At 42.5% G+C, this 26,437-nt stretch overlaps 1 protein-coding gene across 1 annotated transcript in view; it reads left to right on the forward strand.

The window, feature by feature from the left end:
• The first annotated feature begins 1,676 nt into the window (after window positions 1-1,676).
• CFAP77 (cilia and flagella associated protein 77) overlaps window positions 1,677-26,437 on the forward strand; it is a 102,010-nt gene continuing 77,249 nt past the window's right edge. The window contains exon 1 of the mRNA XM_084650239.1: window positions 1,677-1,892. Within this exon, the coding sequence (XP_084506365.1) occupies window positions 1,722-1,892 (171 nt within the window). The 5' untranslated portion in view covers window positions 1,677-1,721. The remainder of the gene's footprint in view (window positions 1,893-26,437) is intronic.

Raw genomic sequence — 26,437 nt, forward strand, 5'->3', positions numbered from 1 at the left:
TACTACCTGATATGTTTCCCCCCGTAACTGACTAGGTTTCTGGGAGGTGGTGTCCCTTGTAATGTTGAGCTAAGGCAGCCATTTAATCTTTCCATGGTTTTGGGGGAAGCAAATTGTCAGTTTTCAGAACGGAGAGATAAATAGTGATGTCCCCCAGGCGTCTGTTCTGGGACCAGTCCTATTCAACATATTCGTAAATGATCTGGAAAAAGGGTAAACAGTGAGATGGCAAAATTTGCAGATGATACAAAATTACTAAAGATAGTTAAGACCCAGGCAGACTGTGAAGAGCTACAAAAGGATCTCACAAAATTGGGTGACTGGGCAACGAAATGGCAGATGAAATTTAATGTTGATAAATGCAAAGTAATGCACATTGGAAAACATAATCCCAGCTGTACATATAAAATGATGGGCTCTAAATTAGCTGTTACCACTCAAGAAAATGATCTTGGAGTCGTTGTGGATAGTTCTCTGAAAACATCCACTCAATGTGCAGTGGCATTCAGAAAAATGAACAGAATGTTGGGAATAATTAAGAAAGGGATAGATAATAGGACAGAAAATATCGTGTTGCCTCTATATAAATCCATAGTACGCCCACATCTTGAATAGTGTGGGCAGATATGGTCACCGCATCTCAAAAAAGATCTATTGGAGTTGGAAAAGGTTCAGAAAAGGGCAACAAAAATTATTAGAGGTATGGAACGGCTTCTGTATGAGGAGAGATTAATAAGACTGGGACTTTTCATCTTGGAAAAGAGACAACTAAGGGGAGATATGATTGAGGTCTATAAAATCATGACTGGTGCAGAGAGAGTACATAAGGTCCTGTTGTTTACTACTTCTCACAACACAAGAACTGGGGGTCACCAAATGAAATTAATAGGCAACAGGTTTAAAACAAATAAAAGGAAGTATTTCTTCACACAACGTGCAGTCCTGTGGAACTCCTTGCCAGAGGATGTTGTGAAGGCCAAGACCATAACAGGCTTGAAAAAAGAACTAAATAAGTTCATGGAGGCTAGATCCAGCAATGGCTATTAGCCAGGATGGGTGGGGATGGGGTCCCTAGCCTCTGTTTGCCAGAAGCTGGGAATGGGCGACAGGGATGGATCACTAGATAATGACCTGTTCTGTTCATTCCCCCGGGGCACCTGGGACTGGCCACTGTCGGAAGACAGGACACTGGGCTAGATGGACCTTTGGTCTGACCCAGTAGGGACATTCTTATGTAGGTTGGGCCCGGGTTTCCTCCTCCATCTGCTGCTGCTTTGGAACAGCAAAAGGCCTGTCAAAGGGCCAGTTCCCCAGCAGGGCAGCTGCAGGGGTTAAGGATGGAGGCGGGGTTAGTGCCTGGGACCCCCCCGCCCCTTAGTAATTTTCCCCACGCCCAAACTCTTCCTTACTCTACAGAGCCTGTTAGCGTCCTTCGTTGTCCTGGCAACGGGCCGCTCCATCACTAAGCGGGGGGGCGTCTCCTCACAGCGGTCCCTATTGGGCCCCCCCGCCAGAGCTGTAGCCCCGGTGTGGTGGGTCTCAGGGCCGGGGTCTCTGCCTCTCGTCTCTCCCTGCGCGCGCAGGGTGCCTCTGCCCCAGGTGGGGGGGTGTCTCCGCTTTCCCACTCCCGAACCTCCCCCACCCCCCGCCGCGTGGTGCGGTCTAGGGGGCCGGGAGCCAGCGGCACCCTGTTCCCGAGCGCCGGAGCGGGACCCCCGGCCATGGCGGCGGCCCCCAGCGGCCCCAAGGAGCGCCCCCGGCGCCGCAGCGCCAGCCAGATCTGCCCCCCGCCGCGGCGGCCCAGGACCCTGGCCGAAGTGCAGCCGGGCAGCGAGAACGAGCGGCTGGGGGTGGCCCGAGACAGCATGGTGCAGAACCCGCTCATAGCCAAGGTGAGGGGGCCCCCCCAGCAGAGACCCCCCCCATAGACCCCACCCAGCCTGGGTAACCGCTACCCCAAACACCCACCTTCCGCCGAACAGCATGGTGCAGAACCCGCTCATAGCCAAGGTGAGGGGGCCCCCCCTCAGCAGAGACCCCCCCATAGACCCCACCCAGCCTGGGTAACCGCTACCCCAAACACCCACCTTCCGCCGAACAGCATGGTGCAGAACCCGCTCATAGCCAAGGTGAGGGGGCCCCCCCAGCAGAGACCCCCCCCATAGACCCCACCCAGCCTGGGTAACCGCTACCCCAAACACCCACCTTCCGCCGAACAGCATGGTGCAGAACCCGCTCATAGCCAAGGTGAGGGGGCCCCCCCTCAGCAGAGACCCCCCCATAGACCCCACCCAGCCTGGGTAACCGCTACCCCAAACACCCACCTTCCGCCGAACAGCATGGTGCAGAACCCGCTCATAGCCAAGGTGAGGGGGCCCCCCCAGCAGAGACCCCCCCCATAGACCCCCACACAGCCTGGGGGGATCCCCTGCTCCAAATACCCACCGTCCCCCACACTGCACAGTGAAGACCCCACTCATAGCCAAGGAGAGGGGTAACCCTCCATAGGAGCCCCCAGATACAACCCTCCCCTATCTTAGAGCCCTCCAGGACCCTCATCACTCCATCCTCCACCCTAAGTGAGCAATCCCTCCACAAGTAGATTTCACACTTCCGGGGGAGAGCATGGTGTAGAATCAACTTGTTTTCAAGGTGAGGTACTTGGGTGCCCACCTCCTTGGAAGACACTCCATCCATGTCCCCCAAGGATAAGAAAAAGCCTCTGAGCCACACACCTCTCCCAGGGGAACAGAGAGCTAGTTCCTGAACTCTCATTCCTGGAGGGGAGGTTCCATGGTTTCCCAGTCCCACTAAGGAGTCTCCCCACTCAGCAGAAAATGATCCAGATTACACCACAACCAAAGTACCTCCCTCTCCCCCCAAGAAGGGGTAAATAGAAATGCCAGATTATGTAGTAGCAGGGTAAATTTACTATATGACTGTGATACAGACCAGTGACCTTGATCTCCTTGACATAGTAAAGTTGCTGAGCAGTGACAGCAGGTTTGTAAGTATTGAATAGAGGAGCAGTGCTTGCTGGTGCAGTTTTAAACGCTAGAGAGCAGCATTTAATACATTTATATCATGGAATGGTGTCCTGCTCTTACTAATGCTGAGATGCAAGCGATCTCTGAAAATAAACTCTCCAGGCAGAGAGGAGTTGTGAACATACTCGTTAAAATACAATTACTTACTAATAAATGTTGGTATTTTGAAACAAGCTTTCCATTGGAGTAAACAATTTTAGATCTGTTAATTTTTCAACAATAAACAGAATTTACACTATAACAAAAACAATTACAAGAGTACTAGTAAAACAAACATCTGCCATCCGTACTATAAGCTACAGAGAAAATGGGTTAGAGATCATACAGTAACCAAGATAAGGAGGGAATAGTTGTATGTGCAGGGGTAGAGGGAGCCTATACTGATCCCATGGCCACCAAAACTGCTAAAAGTTTTCAGAATGAAATATTGGGTAAGGGGGAGACTAAAAGAAAAGAAATCCACATATCTATATAGTAGTGACAGAAAATGTTAATTCTCTTTCGCTTTCTCACTCAAGGAGATTAGTATCTTTTCATTAATAAGCAGGAACAGGGCTTATTGGTCCAAAAATAGTAATGCAATAATAGTTTGCCTTTCTATAATACCTTTCATCTCAGGATCTCAAAGCATTTTATAAATATTAACTAACTGAGCCTCAACACCCATGGTAGGTAGTTAAGGGACAGACAGAGATCATAAACTCCTGAAATGCAGGTGCTGGATGTGGTAGCTGTTTATCAGCACCTAGCAACACTAAACAATAATGGAGGGCAAGAGGTGAAGAAGAGTCCTGCATCCAGTTGTAAATTTAGAGGATGGATTTAGCTTAGCCAGGTATAAGGCCTAAGCTGACATTTTAGCCAGAGTACTAGGGTTAAAACCACGGCTGAGACCTCCAGACTTCTTGGCCATATCAGCTCAGCTTATGTCTTTCTGAGGTGGATAAATTGAGCTTCATGCAGTTTACTGTGAGTGCCTTTCAGACTAGACCTTAGAAATGGAGGTTCTGTGTGGACACTAAAGATCCTAGGGTACTTTTTGTGGCAAGGTTTGCCCCAGTGTCCTTGGGCAAAGTATTATTTCCCTCTACTTTTGTGCCTTGTGTTGTGTGTCTGTTATTTATCTTCCATCCTAGACTGGCTGCATTTCAGTACTCGTGTACATACATAATTTGTGCTTTAGGTCGTCCCCTTTCTCTCCCCACCGCAGTATCTTAATATATAAATAAGCCAGAACGACATCCACAAAGCTTGTCTCAATGGTCAGATCCTTCACTGTGCCTCAGGTATCTCTTTAGAGCAACTGTAAGAAGAGAGAGATCGTTCATTTAAAAAACAATTTAACTTTGCCAATGATAGCAGGAAAAGGATTTCAGGGGGGGAATAATCAATTGGGAGTGGGAGGTGTTAGAAAATGAAAACTTGGCAAGTTTGCAGCTGTTCAGGGCTTGTGGGACAGTGGAAATGGGAATCCCGCAGTAAATATCAAACAGTGTAGAAACGTCTTAATCTGAGGCTTTAAGGTAAGAATGTGCTTATGGAGAGAAGGGGTTGAGAACTGTTACTTCTCATTTAAAAACAATAGGATGGAGAAGGGCACAGCCTACATCACAAGTGGAAATGGGCCCAAATCAAAATTTCAGAGCAGAGCACTCCCCAAGCTTAGCTTTTCCCTAGTTACAGGTGAAAAATGAATTGCTGATTACATCTTACTTGCATATCCACATAAGTTACCACAATGTTGAGCATGGCTGGCATGCTCTCAAGGTCAGGACTAGAATAACAATGGGTGCTGACTGCACCTCAGCACTGAGGTACAACACCCCTGGGAGTTAGCTCAGGGAGTGACAGAGATCACACACTGCTAAGATGCAGCCACTGGATTTGGTAGCTGTTTATCAACACCTAGCAACACTAAACAGGGATGCTTAGCATCCTCTGAGAGGATGACTGTACAGTTAGGCTCTTGCTTCCCTGGTTACTAAATTCACTTCAATTTGAAATTATTAAAAATGGTGTGTGTGACATTTTTCTACTCTCTGGCTTTTAGGCTTTCCTTTTAGTACCATACTCAGAAAGAGTTTGGTAACCAGACTTCATCCATTGAGTATTCAGAGAGACTTGGTGCTGTTTTAAATTCTTCTCATGTTACTGCTGAAGAACAAATCTCTTGCTAAACATATGTTTGTGTATATTTATAAACACTCATCACTGTTGGATCTGAGCACCTTGTAAACTTTCTTGTAGGTCTCTTCTTTTGAATGAGACATTTCAGACTAGCCTTTTTCTGTCACCTTTTTCTTCAGTCATATTCATGTTGGTAAGGTTCTGCTTCTTCACAGAAATCACCAAAGCCTGACTTTTGGGGGGCATTCCAAGTCTTTCAGCATTTTCGTAGACACTGTTTGTATTACTGTTGGGCCTTTTTAAAAAAAAAGTGATTTCAGTGAGTGCCTGCTCCATTCCTCCTCCTGTTTTGCATCTAATTTAAATGGAATTTATATTTAATATCATCAAAGCAGTATAAGTAAATGGAGGGCTTGTCATAAACATAAGCAAACAGCAGCTCTGGGACCCTGCTCTTGAGGGGCTCCCGCAGCCTGTATGAGTTCAGCAATTCATAGGCCGGCTCTGTCACCCCTTTGGCAGTGGATCCAAAGCTAAAGGAAACCACTCACCAGCAAATTCCCACGCAAACTTCAGCACTGGGGCTTGTAGCCTGATTTCTCTTCCGCAGCCTTTCTGGAACTTTGGGGCCCTGCACATCATAAGCTCAGCCCTGAGCAGACCTCAGTTTTGTAGGTATGAAAGAGTAACTGATTTGTTTTTCCCCCTGGCAGCCACTTGAATTACAGCTTTTGTCCTCTTGATGGCACTAGCAGAATAGCCTCAAGGATCAACCAACTCCTCGATTCCCAATCCTCAGCTAAGGGCTGGAAAAAAATGCTGACCTATTCGTGTTCCTCCCTGCAGTACTGTGGGGCTGTGATTGCTTCTTGTTACAGGATGAAGGGGAGACGCAAGGTCTACCTCAGTCAATGCCAAGCCTCTCTTGAGTCAGCAGCATTGAGCAGTTTGCAAGCAGTTTGACTGTCTGTGTTTTTTGCTCTCTCCCCTTGGGGGCAGCCTCTCCTGCTTAATTTCCTCATTTTACTACAACATACAGTGGTGCCATTCGCACCAATACAGTTCAGGTTGTGTCACTGTAGTTAGGGCTTGAGTTCCTTTTATAATCTCGCCCACCCCAATTCCATGGGGTGTATAGTTTAGCCATAAAAATTCAGGGTTTTAAACATAATCTAAAAACTTCCAGCCTTCCAGCAATTCATTTTTTTTCTTTAAAAATCAACTTGGTGATTATATAGTGGGAGTGAAAGAAAAAAGTAGTTTTATTTTTTTGCTTGTATCTCAAAACCAACTTCATTTTATAACCTGAAAATCTGAAGGCTGTTAACTCACTGGATCCTTCAGCTATGTTATCGAATGACAGTTCCTTTTGTTATAAGTGGAATTTGCCTGGGACAAGTTTGCACTACATTCCTTCCCTCCCTCCAACTAAAATTTTAGAAGTATTTTTATAAGGACAGATGTTAACAGATCACTATGATTTTTCTGTAATAAAATGAGTCAATATTTTCCCCCTTTATTAAAAAAGGTGTTAAAGAATTATGTATTTATTTGAGAGTTAAGGTCATGCTCAGTTAAGCAGTAGCTACCGTGTATTGGGTAAAAGCACTTTTCACAATTAATGCACATGCTTTACATCAAAACAGGCATAAACAACCAATCTGCTGGATAAATTGTATGTTTACAAAAAATATAAATTGGGATAATCCTGTCATATATGTATCATATATCATAACTGATATGCATTTGTAACCCACACAACATTATTATAGAGACAAAGCTTACACTGAAGTCAATTTAAGAACTACAGAACTGGGCTTAGAGTTACCTGTGTCACTACCGCTCAGCTGATATGATTTCTTGGAGGAGCCAAGAAAACACTTTGCTCAAATCTAGCTCCAAGGCCTGAGTTTATGTCCGGTACTGTTAGTGCAGAGGAGCGTGGCGATGGGAGTCCTGAACTGGTAAAGGAGCAAGCTTTTGCATAAGACATTTTAAAAGGGTTTTCTCTGTCTGTGTCTCTGATATCTCTGCAGGTGGCAATTAAAGATCCTATAGCACTCTTTAAAAAGAATGGATGATAATCTTGGTATCCTGGCCAACGTTCCTTCAGTCAAAGCTCTAAGGCTGATCCTGGGAGTTGAGGTTATATAGCACCTTCCAAAAACTGGTCTTACATTGGCTGAACGTGTAATGTTTACAGTCCAAAGCTATTTGTGATCTGAGATGTAATTTGAGAGAGACCGAGAAATGCACTGCATAGAAATCACATTTTGTCCCATGATATGGGTACCAAAGCATGTGCTTACTTGTAAACCACTTAAAGGGGAACTTTCAAGAAAGGAAGCTCCAGACTTGACTACACCAGGAATGAATGTGACCCAAGACACATACTAGTTTGCCTCCATTGAGTATCATAGAAAAGCCAGATGCAATTTTTTAAAAAGTTACTTCAGTGTCAGCAAGCAGCAGCTTGGAAAACAAGGATGGAAAGAATCCAAAAGGTCAGAGTTGCCACACAAGAGCCCTGTGCAGCTGTGGCCTACTAACCTTGAGAGAGCTACTTTTAAAATGCCTAAATATGCTGGCCTCCATGAACAGGCAGGTCTGTCGGGGTCCCAGAACTCAGGCTTCCCCACCACAAAAAACACCAGCGGTTTGCTAACCCTCTAAGAGTTCCAGAATCATGAGTCAACCTCCCCACGATCATCAGATTGGCTTAAAAAGCATGACATTTTAAAAGCAACAGATCTTAGGTTATTTTTATTTGCCTTCTGTTGTAGCATTCTGGGGCGGTGTCACATTTTCCAGCTTTTATCCATAGCCACAAAGGCTAGAAACTGCCTTTAAACAAAAAATGAAAGCTAGGATACTCAGGCAATAACTTAAGTACATGAGCTGAGGCTTTATAAACAAGTAAAAAATATCACAAAACTTCTGATAAAATCATGAGAGATGACAATGCAGATCCCATCACCATTAGTCCTGCAGTCACAGCGGAGAAATAATGGATTAAGTAGGCCAGGGAGACTGAACTTCCATTCCTTCCAAGTCAAAGTGAGATAGTTTGGGTAAAGCTAGCCCTGCTGCTGCCCTTGCTATGGCAATTCTATGGATACACAGAAAGAAAAGGAGTACTTGTGGCATCTTAGAGACTAACCAATTACCATTACTATTACCAGCAGGAGAGTGGGTTTGTGAGGGGGTGTGAGGGGGTGAGAAAACCTGGATTTGTGCTGGAAATGGCCCAACTTGATTATCATACACATTGTAAGGAGAGTGATCACTTTAGATAAGCTATTACCAGCAGGAGAGTGGGGTGGGGGGAGGTATTTTTTCATGCTTTGTATGTATAAAAAGATCTTCTACACTTTCCACAGTATGCATCCGATGAAGTGAGCTGTAGCTCATGAAAGCTTATGTTCAAATAATTGGTTAGTCTCTAAGGTGCCACAAGTACTCCTTTTCTTTTTGTGAATACAGACTAACACGGCTGTTACTCTGAAACCTATGGATACACAGAGTACTTCTATTTCCAGGGCCATCAATCCAGAATCTTTCAGCAGGGGCTCCACCTGGTATGTAGGTATCTAATAGGCTGGAACCTTTCCCCAACATGGCATTCAGATTTATTTTTTCCAAAAAGCCTCAATAATATTGCTATCAGATACTCCTAAACAGTCTGATTCGTTACAGACTATGGCAACATGGAAAGTCACTCCAGGAAGTAATTTTGTTTTCAGGGGCATAAAGGATAGGGAGGAAGAGGAGGACAAGAAAGAAAAGCCATATTGCATCAAGTTAAAGTTATAGTACACCCTGCAGAAGTCAAGGAAACTAAGTTAAGGAAAGACATTAGCTATAAATATGTGTGGTGGGAGGGAAAGGAAAAATAAATCATAGTCCAATGCTTTTTCAGCAACAACAACTTGTGAAGGCTAGGGCTATAACAGGGTTGATAAGAGAACTGGATAAATTCATGGAGGTTAAGTCAATTAATGGCTATTAGCCAGGATGTGTAAGGAATGGTATCCCTAGCCTCCATTTGTCAGAGGCAGGGCCGGCTCTAGGCACCAGGGCTCCGGCCATGCCGCCCCTAGAAATGTGCCCCCGCTGCCCCAGCTCGCCTCCACTCCACCTCCGCCTGCTCCGCTTCTCCCCCTTCCCTCCCAGGCTTGCTGAGCGCGAAACAGCTGTTTGGTGCGGCAAGCCTGGCTGGGAGGGAGGGAGAAGCCGAGCGGTGGCAGTGGTGGAGCAGAGGTGAGCTGGGGCAGGGAGCAGTTCCTCTACCCCCCGCCCCCATAACTTCCTGCGCTCCCCCCCACACCTCCGCTCCGCTTGCTCCCCTGAACACGCTGCCTCTACCTTGCCTGAGAGGGAGGGGGGAGAAGCGGACGGCGAGTTCAGAGGAGCAGGTGGAGTGGAGATGAGCTGGGGGGGAAGGGGGGAGGAATGCAGCACACCCGGGGGAGAAGGCAGGGCCGGGGATTTGGGGAAAGGGTTGGGAAGGGGCGGAGTTGGGGTGGGGAGCATGGAAAAAAAAGCGGGGCGGCAAAAATCCTAGAGCCGGCCCTGGTCAGAGGGTGGAGATGGATGGCAGGAGATGGATCACTTGATCATTAGCTCTTAGGTTCACTCCCTCTGGGCACCGGGCATTGGCCACTGTCAGTAGACAGGATACTGGGCTGAATGGACTTTTGGTCTGACCAAGTAGGACCATTCTTGTGTTCTTATTTCAACTTATAAAATGTACTAATCAAGGCTATCTCTAAGCACACCCGTGAGTTATTGCAGGGTTACTCACCTTCATTTGCAGTTCGGGCCTCTGTAGCACACCTGCATCCCAGCATCGTCATCTTAACCGTTTTTTGTGTGTACTGTAATCATCATGGATTAGTTTCTTGTACCTATAGTTAAATCCGATTTCATATCTTCACCCTTCTTCCCTAATCATTCTCTTTTCTTAAGCACCCACTGCACAGTTATATCCATGTGCCATGGTGAAACTGCAGCTGTCAACTAGTGTCACCAACACCCTCTGTCTTTGCATGAGCCAGTGTTACAAAGTCAAGATGTTCTCCTTAATCTTTGGCCACTTGGTTTCTCACCATTTTCTTGGCAAGCGCAATCACCCCAATAAGTAAGTCATGCCTATTTAATGCACTGAGATTCAAAACTGCATTGCTGTGCCTTGTGACACTATTAGATTTACACCTTCACACTATTATTTATTTTAGAAATTTCTCCATAATTGTATCAGGGCACATTTACAAAAAATTATAAAACAATATTGCTAGCAACTGGTAAAATAACCAGATCCCTGCTCCTCCTCCTTCTCAGATTAACCTAGGGTGGAATCCTGCAATTTTCACTCACGTAGGGAATCTGTACACAGCCTTGTGAGAGTAGGAGTTGGAGGATTGGACCTTAAGTTACTAAAATAAGGGCTTCCTTTTAAAAAGGATCATCGCTACGGAAATTTACCAACATGTTCATAACACAGCACATTAATGTTCATATGCATCTTAAAAAAATTGTGTGAACATAGTGACTTTGTGAAAGGTGACAGACTGACATATAGTAAAATCATCACCGTAGCCAAACAGATAGAGCATATGCAGCAACCGTTCAAGGTTCTACTCACTGCCTCATGTATGTGCCTCCCCCTGTGACCTGGAGGGACCAAATCTAGGAGTGAAATGATAGTTAACATAGGAACATAAGAATGACCACACTGGGTCAGACCAATGGTCCATCTAGCCCAATATCCTGTCTTCTAACAGTGGCCAGATGCTTCAGAAGGAAAGAACAGAACAGGGCAATTATCAAGGGTTCCATCCCCTGTCGTCCAGTCCCAGCTTCTGGCAATCAGAGATTTAGGGCCACCTGGAGCATGGGATTACGTCCCTGACCATCTTGGCTAATAGCCATTGATGGATCTGTCCTCCATGAATTTATCTCATTCTTTTTTGAAGCCAGTTATACTTTTAGTCTTTCCAACACCCCCTAGTGACGAGTTCCACAGGTTGACTGTGCGTTATGTGAAAAAGTACTTCCCTATGGTTATTTTAAACCTGCTGCCTATTAATTTCATTGGGTGACCCCTGGTTCTTGTGTTATGTGAAGGGCTAAATAACACTTCCATACTCACTTTCTCCAAACCATTCATGATTTTATGGATGTCTATCATTTCCCTCCGCAATTGTCTTTTTTCCAAGCTGCACAGTCCCAGTCCTTTTAATCTCTCCTCAGATGGAAGCTGTTCCACACCCCTCATCATTTTTGTTGCCCTTCTCTGCACCTTTTCCAATTCTAATATATGTTTTTTGAGATGGGGCAACCAGAACTTTGTGCAGTATTCAAGGGTGTACCAAGGATTTATATAGTGGCATATTGATATTTTCTGTCTTATTATCTATCAGTTTCTTAATGGTTCCAAACATTGTTAGCCTTTTTGACTGCCACTGCACATTGGGCAGATGTTCAAGACTTCAGAGCCCATTCAGCTTTTGACATTAGCGTGGAGGCTGCCAGTCAGAGGGCCAAATGTGGCATGGCGGTTGTTTATCTGCCATGATCTGGACTACAGAGGCATTCTAAGTAACTTCCCCTTAATTATCAGTTTTGTTGGTTTAAGTTATTGTTCTCTTTCCCAATTCCTGTATCGACTCAGTTATTCAGAACCAAGAAATCTCCTCTTCAAAACATCTTAAGGGGCCAAGTCTTAGCTTGCCTTAGTCATGTGAGTATTCCCACTGATCTAAATTATACGACACGCATGAGTGGAATGAGCAGGGTTTGGCCCAAAGTCTTTGTTTATTTTATGTTAATTATTCTGTTTACCCAAATTCTCTGCATGTGGTGCCTTCTGTACCTACCACTCAGGGACACTGAGGATGAATTGGTGTTTGTGCAGCACTTTGAGTCCTAAATATTATGATTATATTATTGCCATCTAAGGCCAGCATTACGTTTTTAAAAGTGTGTTCCAAGAAATCTACAGAGTGTAGCTCAATAATTAATTAGATAAATACATTAATGTAGGGCTGGGTAGCTGAGTAATCATTCGACTGGTTTTTGAGCTTTGTTTAACCAGTCCACTGACTTCTAAGGGTTCCCTTCTCAGCATGATCTGATCTAAATTTTTAAACATAATTTATTTGGTACCCAAGAAGTTAAACTCCCAGTGTGCTTCAGTGCTGTCCCACATCTTACATGGTCACTGCTGAGATTCATAAAGCATTTCAAAGTAGTAAATAAATATTCTTTACAAATGAAAATGCTGTATTTTTCTAACAATAATTTAAAGGCACATCAGGGTTCAGGCTAGAAACTGACAAATGTGGGTCAGTGGACAGAGGAGTCAGTTACTAGTAGCACATTTAAATGGATAGTTGCTCGGCCGAAAGGACTGCATAGAGTATATAAAAGAGTGAGCAAGAGGGAGTTTTGATCCTTTATGTGAACCAAACAATACAAATTGGTGAGACCAATAAACCCATAGACATCACAAGGTGAAAGCCTTTACGTTGGTGAAAATCTCATGTGTTTATCTGTGTAATACAATGGAAATAAAGACTCAAAGATGCTTTGATTTAAAGAAGCAGTATTAAAGTTAGGCAGTACAATAATAACCATTAGACTGGATTGTTGTAATAGTGTAACCATAATGGTAGTGTTGTCATAGCAGAGAACATCTACACTGCCTCTTGTGAGAACCTTCAGTGCTGGGAAATCTCAAAGAAATTAAGCTAAAGGAGGACAGAACATAGCTGGAAGGGAAAAAAGGTCACAAATGGAGCAATGCATAAAATGAGGCTGCAGTGCCACTAAGTGCAGCTGGAGCGGTGTCAAGGTGTAAAGTTTTGTGACAAACCTAAGACTTGGACTGTGTCTTTGAAAGATTGAAGAAGCTTTTGGGCTAGCAACCAGTTTATGGTGTGGACCTAAAACTGTGCCAAACCAGGGTGGTGGTTTTTTTCTTGGTGTTCTCAGATTAATTCAAATTCCAAGTGAAACTCAGAGGAAGGGAGCCCCTTTTAAATAGAGGAGAGAGGTCTTCAGAATCGGCCAGCACCACTCAATTTCTCACCGTTCTTTTTAAAGTTTATTCCCCTCTACTAGTTCAACCAAATACTTGATGATACCACCTTGTTCACAAGCCTTTCTCCAGAGGCAGAGTACCCAGCAGCTTGCGAGCAACACCTTAGACTCCACTAAAAGAAACTCATAAGAACACAATAATGGCCCTACCTTCTGGAACAAAAAAACACAGCACCTCTGGAAAAGCAGGCAGAAAGCAGGCTGAGCATACAGTAAAAAAACCTGAAGAGGCTCAAATAAGGAATTGCAACATCCAGAAGAAATAAGCACTACACAATGGGGAAGGCAAGAAAAATTCTCAAGCACACAAGTATATTTCTAGTTTCCTGGAGGAAAGTCATAAGAGCATCTCTTTATTTTTAGAGGATTTACTACAGTGAAAATAATTTGTCCATCTTTTCTTGTACTGGATGGCAGAAGATAGATCAAACCAAATGCCATTACAAAGGTCATAGGGACCAATTTTTTATTTCAACATTTTGAGAGTGAGTCACACTTTCTTAAAAGGCAAAAACTCCTTACCATGCTAATTCCCTTAGGCTAGGTATTATGTTTATTTATTGTATCTAAAATCTTTGTAATCTTGCAGTAATGATTTAGTTCTCACCTTGGCCACTAACTCTATATAGATTTCAGAGTAACAGCCGTGTTAGTCTGTATTCACAAAAAGAAAAGGAGTACTTGTGGCACCTTAGAAACTAACCAATTTAAGCTTAAGTGAGCTGAAAGCTTATGCTCAAATAAATTGGTTAGTCTCTAAGGTGCCACAAATACTCCTTTTCTTTTTACTCTATATAGATTACACAAAGTCCTGAATTTTCAAGGATATTCTGACTTTAACTTTTACAATTCTTTAAAATAAACTACATTGTATTGTAACTTTTTGTTTGCATTTGTTTTGATATAGAATTGATTTAAAGTAACACTGTCAAATGAAACTTGGACCAAAATTTTAGATAAATAGATGGGTAGAAATATATATTCCATACCATGTTTATTTTATATACATATATTTTAATACCAGTAGAAATATTTATTCTTAAACAGACATCCCCTTCTGTGGTTGTAACCCAAAATCAGAGCACTTAGAACCTGCAAGTGAAACTTGATTAAAAGTAAAAGTGAAACTACCTTCACCAAATTCTCAAGGTAAGAGAATGGCAAATGTTCAAAGTGAGCTAAAGACTATTTAGTGAAGAGCAATTCGGATTTTTTTTAAAAATCTGCTTTCATTATGCTTATGCTTATAACGCAGATAAAGAGATTTCTTTGTTTGCAGTATGATTTTTAAGCTGGCAATGTCCCTTTAAGTTTGTTTTGCTATGACTCATTCAGCTTGCCTCCATGGTTGCTACGTGTCCCCTTCCATAGTCCCATGAGACACCGATCAGCTGGCCAGGAGGCGATTGTAAGGACAATAATTACCAAGTATTATGGTGTGTTAAAGCACTAATACACACTGAAACGTAAGTATCCTCTCACATCCAAAAAAAAAAAAAAAGTATCTTGTTCTCTCTCTATATGTCCACCCCTCTCTTCCTTTCCTTTTCCACCCATAGCCACTGTTATGGGCTCCCTCGCTATCTCTGCTTCCATAATCAGAGACATAAAATTGTTATCAGATTAGCCCAAGCAATGAAAAGCACAGTCCCAGATCACACTCACAGTTAGTTAGCATTTAGATAGGCTGGGACAGGGGTCTGTACAATAGGCATCAAAGCTGAACTCTTGGTGCAGCAAGAGGGATTAATTTCTTTAACCAACATGCCTGATCTGGCCTATCTCATTACCCTGCCTTGTCAGTGTCGATGTTAGATTTGATTGAAGATTATACCATTTAGGCCTTTCCCCTGTTTTCCACAGAAATCAGGCCTATTGAATTGCACATTCTTCCATGGGCCCCCATCAATACTCAGTGGCCTGAGCCTCTAATTCTGCTTCATTTAAACTTCATCAACTTTTCCAATCAAGTGGAAGGATCTGAAATAGGCTCCGTAAGCAGAAAGGCCTTTTTTCCTTTTGTCAGATAATTTATTCTGTTCTCTCCCCCCCCCCCCCGGCTCTCCCCCTCACTCTCTTTTTCTTCTTTTCGCTCCCCTTCCCTGATGCTGAAAATGAGATTACAGTATTTAAATGACTATGATAATCAATCGGGGGACCTTGAGCCAAGATTGAGGTTAATTTTTCTTAGCAGAACAAAGAAGCGTGATGCCTTTGGGGATTTGAAGGTGCAATCTGTGTTTCATGCTTGTGGTTTTTCCCCCCCTAAAATTGCAGTTTTAGGAGTCTTTTCTTGTTACTAACTAGGCAGTTGTTGTGATTTTTAACGGAGGCAACCCCTAAGAGAGAAGAAATGTAATTTTGAGTTGATAAACAGCTAACGGCCTTCCATCAACAATTTTAATAGGAAAAAAAGTCACTCACATAGTGTGACTACAGATCTAATGAAAGTGCTATCATTTACCTTATTTATTTTTAAACATACTTTGAATAATTTTCCACAGTGTTATAGCTAGTAATTACAGCCTACATTGTGCCACTGTAAACTTTTGAATGAATAGCCCTTTCATTCAGCTGTACTCTGCACTTTGGCAGCTTTTTGGTACCTGGAAAAAGTTGAGACTTCATCATGTTTTTGCTAGTTGGAAATAGGATCACTTTGATCTTCCTTAAAACCCACACAGAAATGTCTTATTAAATTCTTAGATAATGTATTTTTAGTTGTAACAAGTGGCCATTCACTCCTACAGCCCTTTCCCCTACCTTTCTTAAGAAAAGGAAAAGAGAAACATGTATTTCTTTGCTTCCATCCTAGCTGTCTTGTCAGGACTGTTTTACATGCTGCCACCCAATGTTATCTTTTATTTGTGTCAGGAGAGAGGATTTGACAAGTTCAGTACACAATGTTCATTTGGCAAGGCAAATTTTTCATACCAATTTTGAGTAGAAAATGAAACCATCTTTCAACAGAATGAGCAACATCATTTTTGGACAGACTTATTATGAGGGGAAGGATTGCAAAACTTTATTTCCCTACACAATCCTGAAAATCCTGGAAATAATGCATTTTGTAAAAAATGTACCGTTGTTTCTTGAGGCAATCAATTTGTTTTAGAAATAAAAAATCACCGCAAAACGTAGTCAGGAAAGTGCAGCCCCTCTGTGCTAATCAGATGCTGCTGAAATTGGTTGCATCATAGATAATGTGGCTTTGTTTCAAATCTTTTAAACTGGCAAAAGGTTGGGAAAGGCAGATTGACTACAGAAATGTGTCAGCGTTCACCAAGAAGAACGTTCATTAATCCATAGCAGTAAAAGATGAGAGATTCAAAGGTGCCTAAGGAAATTAGGTGCTACCTCCCATAGAATTGCAATGGAATCTGGGTGCTTGACTCTCTTAGGATCCTTTGAGAATCCCACCTGTAATTTCTGGCTGTAGTAAGAACTGTGAACAATCCCATAACAGGAAAAGTCTAGTGGTAAATTCTATTGTCTCATTGTTTCCATTTGCTCCCCCAACTGTATGTATCCACCTGTTGTAATTTAGATTGTAAGTTCTATGGGGCAGGGACTGTCTTATTGGTCTGTGTTTGTACAGCACCTATCACCAGTGGGGTCCAGGACTGGGACTCCTAGGTGCTACCACAATAGGAATCATAAATAATAAGACTTTAGATAACGAAATATTTACTAAAGACCAATGTGTGTTTAAAAATGATTGGTCAGAACCATATTTTAGAAACACCTATCACAGTTTAAATATCTCCAGTGAGGTTTAGATTCATCCCAGTGCATGGGGCCCACACCAGGTTCTGCCTGCCATTTAAGTACCACATTAAACAGCTTAGGACCACATCATGCATGAGCTACATGTGGCCACAGGAGCCCACCTTTGGATGTTGTGGAGGGCCTCAAATGAGCCCTCCGCAGATGGTGAATTTCACCCTCTGTAAATAGGTCGGTCACCTCTGTCACCGAGGGGATTGTCATTATAAAAGGTGCTTCCTAGCAAGGCCGCATTTGATGCAGGAAGGAAGGACCCTGCTTACCCTTTAGAAAGTAGCAGAAATTGGAAAGATCCATGCTGTTGCAAAGAAAGTTCGTAAAATAACCAATGTACTTATTTTAAAAACATTAAAGAACATATCTTACAACAAGCTGTAATCTTTCAGATTTCCAGTGTTTTCTATTTTCTTGCATCCTCACATTGCCAAGGTGATGGCTTCCTGTATGATGGTTATCCTTTTTAAGACATTTTTTTCTACAGCAATGTAGCACATGCTCCTGCTGCCATTGAAGAAAATGGGAAAACTCCTACTGTCTTCAGTGGGAGCAGGACTGGGGCTTTACCCTTCTTTCTAACTAGGGTTATGGTGACATTCACTATACCTGTGTAAGAGCACTGATAGTTGGGGGGTTTGTGGGGGGAAGGGAGGGGAGAGATGGGCATGTGAAGTGCACTTTCCTAACCCAGAGTCAGGGTGTAGGGCTGTAACAGAGCGTCCTCTGTCCCTCAACCCCTACAGCCACTGGCACACAGAAGGAGCCATAGCTCCACGGGCTTCCTTGTGAGGGGAAGTTAGGGCTGCTGGATCCTTGTAATTCCTGATCCAGTGACCTACCCCCAGCATAGGCTTTCCACACCAGGGCAAATGTCACTCTTTGGGATTCCAGGCTTAAGGTCAGGCTTGACAAAGCCCTGGCTGGGATGATTTAACTGGGAATTGGTCCTGCTTTGAGCAGGGGGTTGGACTAGATGACCTTCTGGGGTCCCTTCCAACCCTGATATTCTATGATTCTATGATTCTATGATTCCAGTCTCTCCTGTTATACTGGAATTTTCTCCAATGGGGATGTGCATGCAAGTGTAGATTCCTCCATGCTAGGCCCTCTGCACCTGTAAGCCTTTAGGGTTTGATTCTGCTCCTGGGAAATCCCAAGTGCCACACCTCCCACAGTGTTCAATGAGAGTTGAGAGCACTCGGCACATCCCAGGATAGGGCCCTTAATGAATTTCACCCCTAATAAAAGAGGAAGTGGCCCATGGATCCTAGTTACTATGTACCTGAAAGAAAGCCTCACGTAGCCTTTCAGTTACCAAACTCATTTGGGGCAATGGTTTGCAATGACATTTTCCTCTCTTTAAGCAAATGTTGACTCACTGCGGGGGGGGGGGGGGAATTAAAACTCCATTAGACGTCGCAACATTGTACTGCAGACCCCATTACAGTGACTGAGTTGCAATTAGTTGGTTTCCTCAGATATTACTTAATTCAGAGAAGGCAAGGGTGGAAGGGAAAGACAAGGCTGAGCTAAACAATAATTTCCTAACATGACAGAATCTAAATAAACTAATGAGGTGATGATGCAGGTTATTAATCTCAATAGAAAGCAGAGTCAGGAAAAATATTGGGTTCATAACAGTTAAAAAAAATTTAGTAGAGTTAGTACCTATTCCGGTTACAGTCCCCATAAAGCAATCAGCCTGTGTATACAAAAATGGATGATGTGTTAGCACATTAATTATATTTTATGTGAAAATCTGCCACTTTAGAGGATAACCAGCCCTTACTTTTGTTTAGCTCTAGGGTTTGTGGTGTTGTCCAATAACTTTCTAGCAGCTGGGTTTGGGGTGGCTTCTGCAGATTTGTTGACTTCAAAAAGTTTTGTTAATTTTGTGTTGAAAAAAAAATTAGAACACAGTCACAGCAAATGGAGACACCAAGAATAAAAATGTGCTGTCATGAGTAGTCATTTTGTAACAGTCGCATCTGTAATATATTCCATGACGTGGTAGCCATGTCGGTCCCAGGATATTAGAGAGACAAGGTGGGTGAGGCAATCTGTTTGATTGGACCAACTTTTGTTGGTGAGAGACACAAGCTTGGAAGCTTGGAAAGACAAACCTGTCTTTCTCACCAATAGAAGTTGGTCCAATAAAAGATTAACTCACCCACCTTGTCTCTCTAATATTTGCCATGAGTCAAATGCCACCCGCTGCTTCCCCACTACTATGAAACACCCCCAAATCACAGCATCTTTAGTTGCACAGGGAGAGAGGCAGATCAGAGAAAAGCCATGCAAGAGTGAATCTGTGATGTCACTCACTGAGGACTTCAAAAAAGGGGCCAAATTGTGTGGCCTGTGGATCGCCATAATTTGTCCATCCAGTGTACTCTGTTCACAGGGGCATTAGGAGCTGTTTCTCTCTAAGGCACCTATTTCTCAATTAGCTGAGCATCCATGGACTATAATAGTGGCTGCAAAGCAGCTCTCTCATCCTGCTGCCAGGGGAGCAGGGAGAGGATTTAGTCTCTTCCAGCTCTAATGTAATTCCTCTGTGCAAGGCTCATTTACTCAGGTTGTGGGGGCAGGAAAGCATTTGACTCTATGATAATAAATAAATAGGCCACATGATGTTTTAAAAGATACTAAAAGAAAATTACTGAGTGGATGTATGTAATTTTTAATTTAAAGTTTTTACACAAAGTTATTATTTATCCCCACCCCCAGTTTTTAGGTGAATTTAGCACTTGTACTCACTGGAAATTGACAGCCCTTGAAACCGTAGGCTTGCAGCTTGGGCATCGGCAGTGCAAGCTTCCCTCACATTGGCCCCTGCAAATATACCTTAATTTTGATGATCAACCTCTAGTGACAATAGTTCAGGTTGTGTGACCCATTCAGTCCTTGGTCTGTCTCCAGAGATTGCCAGTTAGTGCAAGCTGGGGTGGGGATGTTTGTGGTGTGCTCACTGACCACTGGGAAGCAGACTGACACCAAGCTCACTTTTTTTAAGGATAATATTTTATTTATTGATTTCAGGTCATTTCCAATAAAATATTTCAATTACAGTGTCTTGACATGTATAAATATCTATGTTATTACAACACAAATATTTAACAGCATATTGTATATTCATGGAACATTGCTGTATCATTTGTTCCCCTTTTTCAGAATATTTAAACAAAACCAAAGCTTGAGCTATGTATAATTTAACCGTTCCTATTCACTTTTTTAAACCTTTATTGGGAAGCGAAAATTTCCTGGGGTTGGGATAGAGTTTTGGGAGATAGAAAGTGTGGAAAATTAGAGGAAGAAGGGTATGTAATTCAGTTGTCCTCTTTGTGTGCCCTTTTTGACTGACCAAGCTCATTTCACAGAGGCTGCTGAACAGCCATCAGAGGGTCACCACCTCTTTCAGCCACTACTGATCTAGGCTTGATTTGAGCTGAAAGGTTCTATTATCCCACTCCCAACCTCTTGAGCCATCATGTCCTCTGGAAAAAGTACTGATTTTATATATAACAAATACACTTCAAAATACTGGTCCTGCTCCCATTGACAAAAGTGGGAGCAGAACTGGGTTCAAATAGACCAAATTCACTTGACAGAATCTCTTCTGGGTGAAACTCATTGCTGGCAGTGCCCATTCCTTGTGCCTTGGAAACTCCACAGTGTCCCTGTGTGAAAGGATGCCTTCACAGGCCCCCTGCCACTTTGGGGAAGTTGGTTCTTTGACCTGGTCTACACTTAAAATGTATACTGCCACAGCTATGGCAGTCAGGAGCAGTGGTGCTGGAACTAGGGGTGCTGCTGCACCCCCTGACTTGAAGTAGTAATAAACACCAAATACCTGATTTCCATCATCAGCACCCCCACTATAAAAACTGTGTCAGCACCCTGGTCAGTGATGTGGAAGAGCCACACCCCAGTGACATGGCTTTGCCAACAGAATCCCCCGTGTAGATGCCGCTATGCTGACAGAAGAGTGCTTGGGGGCACTGCTGTTGGTATATTGGCAGAATTCCTCTTCCTGTCAGTGTAGACTGTGTCTATGTCAACACACAGGAAAGCGTTTGGGGAAAGACATATACAAATCAGCGGCCAGGAATCTTGTATATGGAACACAGCAGCCGCCATAGTGGCCCATGTAGTTTCCCTGAGTTGAGGAGGTTGATATTTCTTCAGCCCCCATGCAGAGCAGCGCACAAAGGCTGATTGGCTGAGCTTTACGTGGGTGAAGTGCATTTCACCCTATAGTTAACAAATGTAAATTACACCTGCTAAGCACCACTTGATTGACACTTAAGGCATCCGATGAAGTGAGCTGTAGCTCTCGAAAGCTTATGCTCAAATGAAGGGTTCATGTAGAGTTCATGCACCTGGAAACATTCAGGGCACACCCTGAGTGTTGTGTAGGAGCAGTGCACACACTGCTCCGTCCAAGGACATGGACTAGGGGAAGTCGCCCAGAGGACATGAACCGTGGGAAGCTTCCTTGGACTGGGCTCAAGGCCTGAGAACAAGGACTGTAGTAGACAGAGGCTGGTAAATAAGAATATTAATCAAAATCATATTATTTCTTTGTTGATGCCTCTTGCGGTCGGAATATGTAATGTGCAGGAGGGAGAGAAATAAAAGGGAAGGTGGAAAGCTGACAGGAAGAAGCCCGTTAGCAGACCAGCTTGCTTGCTTGCAAAAAGCTTTGTCCTGTCTTGTCTTTGAACCGCAACACTCAAATACATTTGTTAGTCTCTAAGGCGCCACAAGTCCTCCTTTTCTTTTTGTGGATACAGACTAACAAGGCTGCTACTCTGAAAACTAAGGCTTGAGCTACACTTAATGTATATCGGCATAGCGATGTTGTCAGGGGTGAGAAAAACCACACCCTTGCCCAATATAGCCCTGTCGACAAAACCCCAGTGTAGACGCAGCTAAGCCAATAGAAGAGTGTGGCTGTCAACACAGCTAACGTCACAGGGTGATGGTATTCGTACACAGGCAGAACTGCTGTCAGCATACACTGCATCTACGTGAGGGGACTATGTGGGCATAGGCCTTGTAGCCTCAACATAGTCTAACTTAATGTGTCCCTATTAAGCAGAATTTTTGGTAACTGTCCCATTTAAACAGCAGTCATTACCGTTTACCATCATTCTCTTAAATATGCTCCCTAGGGGACTGACCCAGTTAAATGGATTTCCCAATTAAGCACACCCAGATTAAGTGGAGTGTCTCGTGTAGACTCAGGACAAACCTTATAGTTAATGTAGAGGTGCAGTTTCCAATATAGTAAGTATATATACAGCCTCTAGAAATGCTACATAGGTTGTCTAGGATTTATCTTCCTTACAGGGAGGTACTTTTTCATACCTAACCAGGCTGTCGGTATCTAACATCTGAAGAGGGTCCATTGTAGACTGGCAAGGAATATCAAACAAGAAGGAAGCTGGTATATATTTCCCAGTGACACATCTAGTTAGATCATGTTAATTAGAGTAGATTTTCTAGAGATAAGCCAAAAGCATGCCAAAGCTTGGGCAAAAAAAATCTAAGTGCCCAGTGTCAGTTATTCCTTCTGCCACTCCAGAGCATCTTTTTCCAGGATCAGGATGCCATTTTGAAGCACCTGAACTGTCAATAGCAAGAACTGCTGTAGACAAAGGCAAATGCCAAACCAAAGTTCCAGGATACAGATTATCGATGGCTATTCAACTAGTGTCGTTCTGGATCTAATGCCTCAGTGTTTTTAATTTTCACCTGTGTTCTTCTCCATCACAGTGAAATTGCTTCAGTTGTTTTTCTGAGACTCTTAGATTACATATCATTATGTATGTACATTCAAACCTCATTTATCCAAATAAGATGTGGGATATGAAATAATTCAGATAACAGAATTTTAGATAAGTGTGTCATTTTTCAGCATATGTTATACACAACAAACTTGACTTTGGTTAAAATAAATTAGTTTTGTGGATTCTCATGATTTGGCTAGCTAAGGTTTAACTGTATTCATTTTCCTAAGCATCATTGTAGTAAAATGAATCACCATTTTAAGGGAACTGCGTATTTCACACATCCTTGTCTTCACACTCACTCTTCATTAAAATTATTGGTCTACTCATGCTGACTGAAGTCAATGGGAGTTTGGCTATTGACTTCAGTAGGAGCAGAATTGGGCTGCATGTTTTCTGTCATAAACATTCTTAAATATTTGAGGCCACTAGATGAAGTCCAATAATTTTTGTTCATCTTACTGGAAGATGTAACCACTACAAGGTCTGGCAAAAACACTTGTGAAACTTTTCAATTTAGTTCATTTCATGGTCTATCTCTGAGAATCTAAACTAAACAGACTCCAGAACCAATGGGCATTGGTGTCTAAAACACCACAGTGAAATATTAAGAATTGCTGAAATGTCCATAAGCAAACAATATGTTTTTTTAAGGAAAATGCAGGGCAATGTTCGATGATGAACTGAGATAACGTTAATTCAAACAGAAGAATCTATATTTAGCTATTCAGGTCAAGTAAAGTAGCACACAGGTCTGAATGATGAATTTTAATAGTTTAATACAATTTCTTTAATGTAGATGAAGTTTTTGTGCAGTTTCCATTTCAAGAAATGAATTGTTTGTAATGGACAGGACATTGATGCAAGAGACAAATTGCGACAATATGGCCCAAAGGAAGGGGGCCTTGCTTTGGTTAGTAAAAATTAGAGATGGTCCTGAGCTGGACCATAGTAACTGAATCCCCCCAGCTTTGGGGAAGTTTAGATATGGATCCAGACATCAATGCTCAGGTCTGTCTATAATGTGCTGAACAAGAACATTCCCCAGAGCAGGAGGACATTTGGATTTTGATCTGATTCCAGGTCAGAACTTAATGATTTGGACCCATCTCTTGTTTACTAATAATAGTCTGGGGGCCAATTACGGCTGCGCAACTCCATTGACTTCACAAGTGTAACAGAGAGCAGAATTTGTCCTTTTATGCTTGTATTAGCTCTGAGACCACATTTCAGTTAGCTGTTTCAATATTGGTGAAACGTTACAGTATGATTTCATGACTAACTGTGTTACCTGGGTCATTTCTGTGCAAAAATGAAATCCAGCAAGTGATGCTTAGAAAAAGAAAATTGCCTTTTCATAAGATCTGCGTAAATTGTTTATTTTATGCCACCAAAATTCATATGAGCCTATTTATGAAACTGTGACAGGCTATACAAACCTGCACTGTTTTCTTTTCTTCTCCTCGCAGGCCTGTTTGTGTGCATCAGTCCTTTTGATTTGAGAATTTAACAAGTAATTCTAATTTGGGACTTTGGAAAACCTGCGATCCTATCTAGCATGTCGATCCTATCAGATGTGGCTCTGTGCTTTCACTGCCTTGAAAACAAAAGGGAAGAAAGAGAACACATGGCAGTCTCAAACTAGAAAAGGCTTTGCTGTAAGAGGAATTTGAGTTGTTTTTTATGAAGCCCAATATTACGCTTGAATTATGCCTGAATAAGGAGAAAGGACATTGTTAAACAGCCCTAAACACTGACCGTAGCGGATCCCCTTTCTTCCAAACCCTTCAGTGATGTTGTTTTTGGCTGTAATGATTTGGTATTGTATTTATAAGCCGACAGGGTAATCCAGAGAGCAGCAGGAGGGACGGCTGCCTTAAATAAAGCTTTACAATGCTGCTAATTAAAATGATCCTTCCTCTCTCTAATGGCTAATGAGACAGAAAGAAGAACTAGGGGAGGGTTAATGAAAATGTTGCCATGAGATTCCTTTCTTAATTGGTCTTTTTAACGTTTTAATCTCCTTTTGCTGGGGGGGTTGAGAAGAATTTTTTTAAACCTTTCTTGTACAGTGCTGATAGGTTTAAAATCTTAATGTCTGGCCTTTAAAGTGTGTGTTTCTGAATATATTAAGTGCCAACAACAAAAATTTTGTGTGTGTGTTGTTGTTGTTGTTGGAGCATGGGGGGACAGGTTTTGAATTTGAACTGAAAAGAGAATAAAGACATTTGAAACATATTTTAATGTGCTGCTTCCAAGACTTCCAGGGGGGCTATTTTCAAGGCATCCTCGCCCCAAGGGTCGAGCCTGTAATATATCTTGAAGAATTGGTACTGATGCTTGATAGTATTTAGAGGCTTTAGTCATGATGCGCTATTAAATGCACTGTTTATCCCATGAATGTGTCACAGGTCAGCTAAGATGTCAGGAATTCAATTAATATTCCATTTAATAGAAGTCTGCATGCCCTAACCTTTTAATACTATTAGCATGTCCCAGGCCTCTTCCTTGTTAGGGTCAGTCCTCTGACTTTTTGCCCCAGCTAATGCTTCTAGCAACAACAGGCATGGGGAAATTAGCCACACACACACACAAAATTAAATTACTGTAGAACCTCATGGATCTCAGCAATTTGGTTCACAGGGACTTCTGTGCAAACTCCTTACCCACCCCCATTTTTCAGCTTATATGGGGCTTGCATCCCATTTATTTCGTGTCCAGATGCACCCAAAAACTCAGAGAAACTCAACTGAAACTGCCAAATTTTGCATAGTTGTAGGCCAGTGATTTCCACATGAAACCATGTATCTCCTCTCTGACACTTAAAACTCACTCAAAAATAGGGACTGCTCACTCAGTGGGATTATTAATGTGCATAAAGCATACTCACATAAGTAACTGTTTACAGAATCAGATCTTTAGTTTGGAACTCAGGCAATTTAGCTTGATAGTGGGTTTAAAGCTATTTACAATTGTATATCAACTGGAAGTCACTGTTTTAAAGTTTACCCACACTATGCCTCTCTTCCAGCATGCTCATGTTACCCAGTTTTAATGTGGGCAAAAGTTTAATAGAATGAAACCAATACCAAACAGTATCAGGATCATCTGTTCAAGCTTCAAGCATGCTTCTACTTTGAAAATCGACTCTGTGAAAGCAGTATCAGATCCTCAGCAGGTGTAAATTGATGATAACTGTATTAAAGTCAATGTAGTTATACCAATTGACATCAGCTGAGGATCTGACCCATTTTTTCTAAAAGCCAGCTCTCTGAACGAGTACTGAAAGAAAGCTAATATTGTGCCAGTATTTTTAAAGGGTAAATGGATGACCTGAATAATTATAGGCCTGTCAGCCAGACATTGATCTCTGGCAAAATAACGGAATGACTGATAAGGGACTCTATTAATAAAGAATTTATGGAGGATAACATGATTTATGCTTATCAGCACGGGTTTATTGAAAATAGGTCTTGTCTAACTTTGGTATTTTTTATGAGATTACATGGGTTGTTTGATAAAGGTAATAATATTGGTGTAGTATACTTGCTATACTGCAAGGTCAGAAATCTAATAGAGGGT

Source organism: Lepidochelys olivacea, assembly GCF_965140295.1.
Source record: "Lepidochelys olivacea isolate rLepOli2 genome assembly, chromosome: 16".
NCBI lineage: Eukaryota > Metazoa > Chordata > Testudines > Cheloniidae > Lepidochelys > Lepidochelys olivacea.